The sequence below is a fragment of the Triticum aestivum genome, chromosome 1B, assembly GCF_018294505.1.
Source record: "Triticum aestivum cultivar Chinese Spring chromosome 1B, IWGSC CS RefSeq v2.1, whole genome shotgun sequence".
Classification (NCBI taxonomy): Eukaryota; Viridiplantae; Streptophyta; class Magnoliopsida; order Poales; family Poaceae; genus Triticum; species Triticum aestivum.
This window is the reverse complement of record NC_057795.1, coordinates 655,911,488-655,922,745: the sequence shown is the minus strand read 5'-3', so window position 1 is coordinate 655,922,745 and position 11,258 is coordinate 655,911,488. Positions and strand designations below refer to the sequence as shown.

General features: G+C 48.0%; 2 protein-coding genes across 3 annotated transcripts; both read left to right on the top strand.

The window, feature by feature from the left end:
- Window positions 1–658: 658 nt before the first annotated feature.
- Window positions 659–2,215, top strand: LOC100037535 (xyloglucan endotransglycosylase/hydrolase protein 8). The gene is made up of 3 exons (XM_044565311.1): window positions 659–1,189; window positions 1,289–1,485; window positions 1,578–2,215. The coding sequence occupies exons 1-3, from the start codon at window positions 911–913 to the stop codon at window positions 1,951–1,953; spliced, it is 852 nt and encodes a 283-aa protein (XP_044421246.1). The 5' UTR covers window positions 659–910; the 3' UTR covers window positions 1,954–2,215.
- Window positions 2,216–6,288: 4,073 nt separating this feature from the next.
- LOC123145801 (uncharacterized) lies at window positions 6,289–10,047 on the top strand. 2 transcript variants are annotated; one of them, XM_044565293.1, is made up of 4 exons: window positions 6,289–6,546; window positions 7,112–7,421; window positions 7,610–7,731; window positions 9,615–10,047. In XM_044565293.1, exons 2-4 carry the CDS (start codon window positions 7,136–7,138, stop codon window positions 9,777–9,779), a joined length of 573 nt encoding a protein of 190 aa, XP_044421228.1. In that variant the 5' UTR covers window positions 6,289–6,546; window positions 7,112–7,135; the 3' UTR covers window positions 9,780–10,047. The 2 variants fall into 2 exon arrangements, with proteins under 2 accessions (XP_044421228.1, XP_044421235.1); XM_044565300.1 differs by having other exon boundaries at window positions 9,463–10,047.
- The last annotated feature ends 1,211 nt before the right edge of the window (window positions 10,048–11,258 follow it).

The window sequence follows — 11,258 nt, the reverse complement described above, 5'->3', positions numbered from 1 at the left end:
GGCGCGACGGGAGTGGGGAGAGGGGCAACTGCTCGTCCATGTCCGCATCCGCTCCCTACGCCACCGCTTCCCTCTCTCGCTGCCGGTGGTGCCGGTTCCTCCGGGCGATGTTCTTCGGCTTGCACGACGAAGCCGGTGACATGACGCCGACGGACGAGGCGGACGCGACCTCAATCTCGTGGTCAGGGAAGGGCTGGACGACATCTAGGGCGGTGGATCGGGACCGGAGGTGAGGCTGGGAGCAAGGGTGGAGGCGAGGGCTCAGGCGTCGATGCCGGAAAAGGTTGGAGGGAGGCAGAATGATGTGGAAGGATTTGGTGGATTTGATGCAATTTGTGATGGGGTAGGGTTGTCCATTCCGATGTGGCGGGCGCATCCGGGCACTCACATAACCGCCCCATATTTAGGCTGGATATGAATGGTGCCGGTCAGCCCGGACGTTTGAGTCCCGTTTGAGGAGCCCGTCTTGGTCGCTCTTTTGTGTCCGGTTAGTGACCGGGCCGTCCGCGTGGACGTATGTGGCGGGTTTGGGGCGCTACCAACGTTAGAACGATGAGGATTCAGTTCGACAGTATTTCAGGTGAAAACATTGCATTTGTTGGTAGCATCAAAAATTGAATATCCAAGACATCGCGGGTCGCTCCTCTCCTCTCGGCAACGCAGCAAACCACACCAGCAGAGCACCATACCCACCCACTGCCCAGATCCGAAGGAAAGTTCCGCGCTCCACCCGACAGAACCGTTTGCGCGGTGGGGGCCGACGACCATAGCGTAGCGTGCACACCGCACGGTGGCAGTATAAAGCTGCACCGGCTCCCGCACAGCACCAACACCACCATCACACCACTGCACTACACTGGTGCGGTACAGAGGAAGCAGCAGAGGAGCAACGCACGAACGAGCTGCCGGCATGGCGAGGCCGTCCATCTCCCTCCACCTCTGCCTGGCCGTCCTGGCCATGGCCGCCGCCGCGTCCGAGGCCGGGTTCTACGACCAGTTCGACGTGGTCGGCTCCGGCAACAACGTGCGCGTGAACGACGATGGCCTGGCCCAGCAGGTGGCGCTCACGCTCGACCAGGGCAACGGCGGCTCCGGCTTCAGCTCCAAGGACAAGTACCTCTACGGCGAGTTCAGCGTCCAGATGAAGCTCATCGGCGGCAACTCCGCCGGCACCGTCACCTCCTTCTACGTAAGTTCCATCTTTCTTTTCTTTTCTTTTCAGAGGAGCAAGGCATCGAAGCTTCGACCATGGTCTGGCTGTGGTTGACTCGTGTCTGTATGCAAATAGCTGACGTCTGGGGAGGGCGACGGCCATGACGAGATCGACATCGAGTTCATGGGCAACCTCAGCGGCGACCCCTACGTGATGAACACCAACGTGTGGGCCAGCGGCGACGGGAAGAAGGAGCACCAGTTCTACCTCTGGTTCGACCCCACCGCCGACTTCCACACCTACAAGATCGTCTGGAACCCCAAGAACATCATGTACGCATCCATCTTGCATCCAAGTTCCATTCACCAACCAATCTTGCCCCGAGCCTAACGAACTGTACCTACCCACGGGCCGATTAACTCAGATTCCAGGTCGACGACGTGCCGGTGAGGACCTTCAAGAAGTACGACGACCTGCCGTACCCGAGCAGCCAGCCGATGATGGTGCACGCCACGCTCTGGGACGGCAGCTACTGGGCGACCCGGCACGGCGACGTCAAGATCGACTGGAGCCAGGCGCCGTTCGTCGTCAACTACCGCGGCTACTCCTCCAACGGCTGCGTCAGCAGCGGCGGCTCGTCGGCGTGCCCCGCCGGCAGCGACGCGTGGATGAACACGGAGCTCGGCGGCAAGGCCCTCGGCACCGTCGCCTGGGCCGAGAGCAAGTACATGTCCTACGACTACTGCACCGACGGCTGGCGCTTCCCCAACGGATTCCCCGCCGAGTGCACCCGCAACTGATCCATCATCAATTTCTTCCTTTCTTTCCTCCTCGTCGTTGTTCTCCATTCGATTCGAGACGGACACGCGTTACTGCCATTTGGCCCATTTCCCATGTACATTTCACCATGGATTTGATTGTTACAGTGAGTGTTACAGTTACTGTTACAGAGAAAATTAAGGCGACTCCTCTTGTGATTATGCTCTGCTTGGAGAGAGTACGTACGAGTGCACATGTGATCGGTTATCTATGAATAAAACATACTCTATAAATTATAAATAATCCTTGCATCTCTTTTTTCTTTCGAGAGGGGATTTTTATCTCTCTGAGATATTGTTTTGGATTCTGTGAACTTGTTCATTCTCGGAGCTATCCGTCTGGCTAGATGAATTGTCACCGTGCGACGCAAGCAGACAAGGAACAGCTGCGTGCTTCGCTGTTCTAGTTTCAGTCGTACATATTGAACGGCCTGGTTTTATTTATTTATTTTACTTTGCTCTACCATCTTCAAGATGGGCAGTGGGCACGGTCAGCTCGGCGGCTAGTGTATTTCATGTCAGTAAATTGGAGTACATCTTGGGCAGGCTGAATTTGAATCAAAACACGCCGCTGATTGATGAAAGAGAGAAAGGGAGGGCATTCAAATTCAGAACTATACATGAACATATGTTAATTAGAAAACCCAAAGCTTATGAAACGTAAAATTATTTTTCCATTTGTTAAAGTGTAAGGGGAAATATTTAGGACTAGTTTCCGTTTTATGATTGGTAATAATCTACAAAGTACATCTAGATCTTATGATTTGAGTTGGCAGATGAAAGAAATCCAAAGGAATCAGTTGTGGTCTGAATGCGGAGTATATCAATCCTCTACAAAAACATCGAAAGGCATCACTTGTGGCCTGAATACCGCGGAGTATACGATCCTCTTTCTTTTTTTTCATATGCCATCTGTTGCAATGATTGGCCAGAGATACAAGGCATTTGGTGCTAAGCAAAAGTGCCAATGACTTGAGCGAGTGGAAGACGGAATAATGCTTATCTTTCAGCTCAGCTTCCAGAATGGCTTATCAAGATGGCCCTGGAATGGTCCAACAAAGTTGTTCCAGGGGCCATTGCTGCACTGGATGCTACAAGAATGGCATAAAGCTTCTGCCACTTGCCTAAGTAATGTATTCTGTTTTTCAAGAAGAGAATTTCACCAACCATCACGTTAAAGTGGTACAAAATTACCTAGTCCAAACCCGTCGCTGCATAATTACATGTACACAATTAACATGTCCAACGAAAAACTACTTCGACATGATTTGAGTTAGGAAAAAAAAAACCAACTAGGGTGCTAGAGGACCGCAGGTTAAATTGTCATCATTTGCTAGTTTTTCTTTTTTCAAAAAGGAGGTTGAAACCCCACATCTGCATCAATATATGCACGCAACCATATTTATTAAATTATTCTTCAACAAAGGTTTGACAAAAACATACATCAAATAACCTGAAGCCCCCACTCACACCTACAAACTCGATATGAGGAATGCCATTACTCTCCATCACCCAGAACCGGGATCACCGCTACAGCAAACCCAGATCATACACTACATGCACACGCTTCAGAAAGCCGTTACCACCATCAAACTGCCGACCCGTCTATAGGAAAGAGATTCACATCATTCTTGCTAGGCCGGTCAGCTGTTGATGCCGCCATGGCACCAAACATCACCGCCGCCACAGTTTAAATCACATAGTTTATTACAAACAAATAAAAATCTCATAGTTTACAAACCAAATAAAATTTAAATTGTAACAAATACATTAAAATAAAAAGAAGCTGATACATCTATTGGTTGCCAAGGTGAATCTACATACATTCAACCAAATTGGGTGAATTGTTCAAACCGTTGTCGTCGCGCCCAGCCACACGGCCGGTCCGCTATCCCATTCCTGCACGACGCCCTGCCACTGGTACCTCTCCGTGGTTGCGGGCGTTGCCAGTGCGGGTGTGGGTGGTGCTGGTGGTGACAGTGGTGGTGGCGGAGGTGGGAAGACACCGTCGCCGGCCGTGGAGAGCTAGAGCGCCTCCCCCAAGCCAGGTTGGTGCGCGTCCTCCTAGCACGCCGACTCCTCAAGCGCCCATTGGTAGGTCTCCTCCAGGGCGGGTTGGTACGTCGCCTCAGCCTCCTCGTCCTCCTGCTTCATCACAGGCGGCAGCGGTGGAGGGCGGGCGTCGATCTAGATGACGCTGCAGCGGCGCACGTCGTGCTCAGTGGCGAACCAAGCGTCCCAGTTCGGGGAGTCTGGCATATATGCTGAGTCGCAGCTCTGCTACGACGTGAGTAGAGCTCGCCACTTGCAGATCTTCTCCGCACGTGCCCGCTCAGACCGCGGCGCCGACACCGGAATGCGGTGGAGGTCGAGGCGCCAGCCATGCAAGAGGTTGACATCTAGCCACAGTAGTAGCACGCGGTACTCCGAGTTGTATTGCGCACACTGTGTACAACATGTCCCATGGACGGTGAGCCCTCCCCTTGTGACATCAAAGTGGTGGTGGCCAGGCTCGCGATGAACCCGCCCCGGCGTCGTGCTTGGCCTTGCCCTTGTTGTTGAAGAAACCCATGACGACGTCACGGGCTAGGGTTTATGTCACCAGCGAGGGAGCATGCATGGCCGGATGTGGACGGGAATGGGAAGAAGAAGTGGATGAGCCCAGCCCCTCGCACACTTCCCATTTTAAAAAGGGTGTCGACTCTGGACGCTTCCAACTGCTGTCATGCGGGTCCGAGTTAGATGGCGGCATTGACTATGACCGTGTGGTAGTTGGGTGGCCGACAAGTGGGCCTAAGCTGGACACCGAGCGGACGCGCGACGCGTTTGTCTCGTATCCGTGTGGACGTAAATCGGGCGCGAATTTAGGCCAAAATGCGTCCATATGGATAGCGAGCACATGAGATTTGGGTTAGCGTCGGCTTGTTGGGCCGGTCATTTTCGTCCGTTTCGACGACGTGTGGACCAAATGCGTCATGTTGGATTCGCCCTAACCCCCGCCCGCAAGATTCATTCCGGGGCCTCCTGTTTAGCAACCCGTGCGGCAGAAACTAGGGGCGTGCAGCCCCCCGCTCCCCTTCGTGCCCTTCTGGCCCGACCCATGTGCCGGTAGGGATGCCCCCTTTTTCCTTTTGTCCCTTTCCCTCTTTTTTAATAATTCAGAATATCAAAAAGTTCTAAAATTCAAAAAAGTTGCGAATTTTGAAAAGGTTTGTTCATGAAATTCCAAAATGTTCATGATTTCAAAAAATATTCGGGAATTCAAAAACTGTTCACAGTTTAAGAGAATGTTCATGAATTTGTAGAAACTGTTCACAGTTTAAGAGAATATTCATGAATTTGTAAAAACTGTTCACAGTTTAAGAGAATGTTCATGAATTTGTAAAATATGTTCACAAAATAAAAAATTGTTCATGAATTTAAATAAATGTTTATGATTTCAAAAAATGTTCAAAATTTCAAAAAAAATGTTCGCAAACTCAAGGAATGTTCATGATTTAAGAGAAATGTTCACGAATTTGTAAAGAATATTTGAGAATTTGAGAAATGTTCACGATTTTCTTAAACTTGTTTGTGCATTCAAAAAATGTTCACGATTTCAAAAAAATGTTCATAGTTTCAGAATATCAAAAAGTTCTAAAATTCAAAAAAGTTGTGAATTTTTAAAAAGTTTGTTCATGAAATTCCAAAATCTTCGTGATTTCAAAAAATGTTCGGGAATTCAAAATTTGTTCACAGTTTAAGAGAATGTTCATGAATTTGTAAAAACTGTTCACAGTTTAAGAGAATGTTCATGAATTTGTAAAATATGTTCACAAAATAAAAAAATTGTTCATGAATTTAAATAAATGTTTATGATTTCAGAAAATGTTCAAAAATTCAAAAATATGTTCGCAAATTCAAGGATTGTTCACGATTTAAGAGAAATGTTCACGAATTTGTAAAGAATATTTAAGAATTTGAGAAATGTTCACGATTTTCTTAAACTTGTTTGTGCATTCAAAAAATGTTCATGATTTCAAAAAAAATGTTCACAAATTTGGAAAATTTCCAGTCTTTAAGAGAATGTTTGCGTATTTGTGAAAAATGTTCATGAATTTAAAAAATGTTCACAGTTACAGAAAAGATTCATGATTTCAAATGATGTTTAGGAATTTAAAAGTAAAAATAAAAAATATAGAAATGAAAAAATAAGGAAAAAAATAAAAACCCGCAAAGAAAAGGAAGAATAAAAACCGAAATGAAAAAAAGAAGAAATTGGGCTGGCTCATACAAACACCCAGCGTGTGTGGGGGAGTATGCGCCAGGTCGCTCGCGGGCGACCTGTGCGCCAAATAGGAGTCGCCATTCATTCCCCCGATTCTCATTCAGATCGAGCCGCCGCCGCCGGCTCGCCCTCTCCTGCGCCACCTCGCCGCCCTCCACCTCTTCCCTAAGCACAGCCGCCGCCGCCGCCCCCCTCCTCCACACGGCCACCGTCCCAGCTGCCAGCCCTCCGCCGTGCGCACGCACATCCTCCCCCCCTCCGATGCCGACGACCCCGAGCTCCCCTGCTTCCTCTCCGCGCCGTCCAAGGTGAGCTCCCCTGCCCCTTCTCCCTCCCTCTCTCTCCGTTACGTTCCGTTCACCGTTGAGGAAGCCCCGCTCGAACAGCGAGCTCCGGCTGCCATGTCTTCCATGGAAGTTTCCCAGTTTTCTTTTTTCATCAACTAGTAACCGAGGTAGCTATCTTTGTTAGTACTACAGTACAGGCATGCAATGGGCTGAAGATAATAGTTTTCTTAGATAATAATGTGCTGATGAAACATATCATGTGTATACAAATGATACAGTAGCTATCTTTGTTACTAGGATTTGTGATGCAACACTACAGTACACACATACAATGGTATTAAGATATCCAGTTGTTAATGATGAGCTAACTTTGAATTAAATTTTACCTGATTTATGTTGGTATGGGCAGCAAAATGGTACTAACTCGATATCATTTAATCAGGACAACATTACAGTTCAAGGGCGTTACACACTTTTCACTGATTATACCACGGATAAGCTGAAAAAACAGGCACTAAAAAGAACTAGTTGGCTTATTATCTGGAGCTTATTTTCACATGAGCTTAACTGGAGCTTTTTTTCACAGGATATCTCAAAAGAACTGGCCTCGATGGCGCTCCTCCGAGCCCTCCGGCGAGCCCTCCCGCCGCTCTACTCGCCGGCGGCGCCTCTTTCCCGGCACGCCCCAGGTCCTCCTGCGCTCCCTCCCCGTCCTCTCCGGCTCCTGGATCCGATCGGCTTCCGGCCGTTCTCCGCCGCCGCGGCCACCGCCACCGCCGTTGTGCGGGCACCGGAAATGGGCGCCAGCCTCTTCAGAGGGCTCACGGAGACCAGGTTTCCCAAGCGGCGGCCAGGATTCGTGTCCCGGCGCAAGAGGGCCAGCCTGCGACCCAAAGGTGCGGTGATCCCTGCCATTCCGTTTCATAGCTGTCACGATTCAAAGATCTGCATCGTTAATTTGGATTATCACCATTTTAATTGTGCGTGCCTGCTGTGCTGATTTGTGTGATTCATTCGAACTGTGCGCCGCTCTTGCAGTTTCAGTCTGGTTAACACTGCTGATGCTGCTGTTATTGGTTGGCAGGTCCGCACTACTGGGTGAAGTGCAAGCCAGGGGAGCCTATCCCTTCGAGCCAGCCGAATGAGGGCAGCGTACAGGGGAGGAAGGAGAAGAAGCGGATCAAGCAGCGCAAGGACTTTATCATGGTGTGCATTTTGTTCAGTTCCTGCAATGCTTGTTTTGATTGTGTGATGGGTTTATGCAAGGTTATCAAAATCTATCTGTCTCTCTGGAGTAACAGGCCAATGAAATTTTGAGAACATAGGTAGTTTTAACAGGGGAATGAAATCCTGAGAACAAAAGTAGTTTTTTCATGCTACGAGTGTGCTAAATTTCATGTTAGAACGGAACTACCTAATCATAGGAGTGAAATGCATGGTTAGTCCATAAACCACTTTAGGCCTCAAACTCAAAATCTGCTAGAAACTGCTTTGGGGTGATTAAACCTGCACACATGGCTGCCAGCTCGACTGTGGCTGGACTATACCTGAGTCATAGATTTCACAGGGGCCTATTTGCAAAATGGCCACACCTGCAAATTTCCCTTTCGAGATCCTCTATTCTTCTGGGGTGGCGGCCGCAGCTCCAGAAAGAAAATAAATAAATTTCTGCACTTAAAGAAAGCAAAGAAACAAAAAAAAAATCAGTTTTTGCAATGGTTTCTGTACTAATTCAGTTTGTCCACTAAAATTCATTTTCTGCGCTAAAACAGAGTGTATCTAAAGATTCAGTATCTAGACTAAAGAGGGTTTGTGGAGCAGCTGAACTTTTAAACTTAAATGTAGATGAACAGTAAATGTTCAGTCTTTTCAGTTCCTGTACTAATTCAGTTTGTGCACTAAAATTCATTTTCTGCACTAAAACAGAGTATATGTAAAGGTCCAGTATCTGGTTCAGTCTTTTCAGTTCCTGTACTAATTCAGTTTGTGCACTAAAATTCATTTTCTGCTCTAAAACATAGTATATCTAAAGATTCAGTTTTTGAACTATAGAAGGTTTGTGGAACAACTGAATTTTTAAACTTAAACAGAGATCAAAAGTAAAGGTTCAGCCTTTTCAGTTAAACAGAGATCAAATATACCATCTTTCAGTTAATAGAGATCAAATGTTCAGTTTTGGCTAACATACTGATCACATGTACCCAGTTATATTACCCTAAAACAAATTTACATTCGGTTCTTCTACATGAAGAGATCACATGTTCAGATCAACACAAACAGGAACAAAACCCTAGGCATGCTTCAAAAATAAACCTCAATACCATAATTTCGCATCATTCCATTGTCATATACATGAACGCCACCACAGAGATGATGCAATCGATCATAGATGGCAAAAAACCCTACTGGTTGGAAGAAGCAGGGGTGGCAGAGAGAAGAGGAGAAGAAAAACACACCGTAGCTGGCGTTGAGCCGCTGTCTGTTATTATCGATCTCCTTCCTGTGGTCACGGTGGCTATGGCATCGAGGCAGATAGAAGATGAGAAGGGGGAGACGGAAGGGGTTCGCTCCAGCTACTCTTTACTTTCGACAATTTTGCACATAGCCCACTGTCAAAGCTATCTCTCGCAGATGCGGTCCAGCCTTAGCCAGCCATGTGCGCAGGATCAGGCCCGGCGAAGCATTTTTTTGGCCTGAAGTGTGCTCTTAATTCAGTTGATGGCCTAATCTGTGTAGATTTTGAGTTTATGGACTAAACTGTGTTTTCAATTTGAGTTAATGGACCAACCATGCATTTCACTCTAACCATAGTTTAGACGAGTAGGTATTTTAAAAGCATTTTGCTAATACAAACACCTACATTTCTATTAACAGTCTGTTCTTTATTCTTTCTTGTTTTTTTTCCTTTTTGTGTTCTCATGGGCTTGAAGCTACAAGTTTGAAGTGCGTCAGGATGCTTACCTTGATGGATGCTTGAACAGTAAATGGATGCTTGATCGATTCAAAAACTTATGCTCTGTTCATATGTCTAATTAATCAATTACCCAGACCTGAATTCTATATTTATAATTATTGCGTTGCTTGGGCAGGCTGAGAAGAGGAAGCGCAAAGCACAGTATTCTGTTGCTGTGAAGAGGAAGGAGGCAGAACGGACGGAAAGAAAGATGGCCGCCGTGGCAAGAGACCGGGCATGGGTGGAGAGGCTGGCAGAGCTAAAACAGATGGAGGCAGAAAAGAGAGCTGCAATGGCTTGAGGAGCTCCTGTCTCTGGAGACAAACGGCAACAGTTGTCAGCGATGCCATAGCCCTTGTGGGTGGAGCTCTGGCTGGCTGTACCCCTTCCCTCAGCAGCAATCTTCTAAAAATAAATTGCTGATCTTGTTTGTTTTAGTAGGATGTTGTCAATTTGTCTTGATTGTAATGAAATATCGGTTTTCGTCGTGTTTAGAATAAACCAAATGATGTTAGTTGTGTGCTGGTAATCAGAAATGACAGGGCAAGCAGGTGTTGAGTTTCTTCTTCTGCAGTTCTGCTTGGCATAAAATAAACTTTGTATTGATCTGATACACGTTTTGATTCGCAAGAGTTACCAGTGTAGGAAAAAAAATATGTGGCATCTGATACGAGGGTAAGTGTAATGTAGAAATAAAGGAAGGATTCAAACCACTGGTAACCCTGACCCAACCATTGTCCATCGTCACTTCGAGAGCATTGCCACGAAAGGCCCTCCACGCAATATTGATATCAATTGGAACATTTTACCGACCCCTGACTGTGACCTTCGGGATTTGGATGAGACTATCACTGAAGAGGAGGTGAAGGAGGCTATCTTTGCCATGCCAGGGGACAAGGCCCCGGGTCCTGATGGTTTCACCGGCGCCTTTTTCAAGTCGTGTTGGAGCACAATAAAGGGGGGGGGGGGGGGGGGGGGGGGGGCATTATAATGGCCATTAGACACTTCTCTGATCTTCATGCCTCCCACTTCCACCGGCTAAACTCTGCGGATGTCGCCCTCATCCCAAAGAAAGATGGTGCTGAGGATATTTCAAACTTTCGCCCCATTAGCCTTATACATGCCATTGCGAAGATAAAGTCATGTCCAACCGATTAGCCCCCCACATGAATGATCTTGTTTCTCAAGCCTAAAGTGCCTTCATCAAAAGGAGATGCATTCATGACAACTTCATGTATGTGCGCAATCTCAAGGGGGGCGGCGGCCAAGGGGGGTGGCTTGCCCCCCAAGCCAAGTGGGGCGCCCCCCACCCCTAGGGTTCCCAACCCTAGGCGCAGGGGGAGGCCCAAAGGGGGCGCACCAGCCCACCAGGGGCTGGTTCCCCTCCCACTTCAGCCCATGGGGCCCTCCGGGATAGGTGGCCCCACCCGGTGGACCCCCGGGACCCTTCCTGTGGTCCCGGTACAATATCGGTGATCCCCGAAACTTTCCCGATGGCTGGAACTGGACTTCCTATATATTATTCTTCACCTCCGGACCATTCCGGAACTCCTCGTGACGTCCGGGATCTCATCCGGGACTCCGAACAACTTTCGGGTTACCGCATACTAATATCTCTACAACCCTAGCGTCACCGAACCTTAAGTGTGTAGACCCTACGGGTTCGGGAGACATGCATACATGACCGAGACGACTCTCCGGTCAATAACCAACAGCGGGATCTGGATACCCATGTTGGCTCCCACATGCTCCTCTATGATCTCATTGGATGAACCACGAT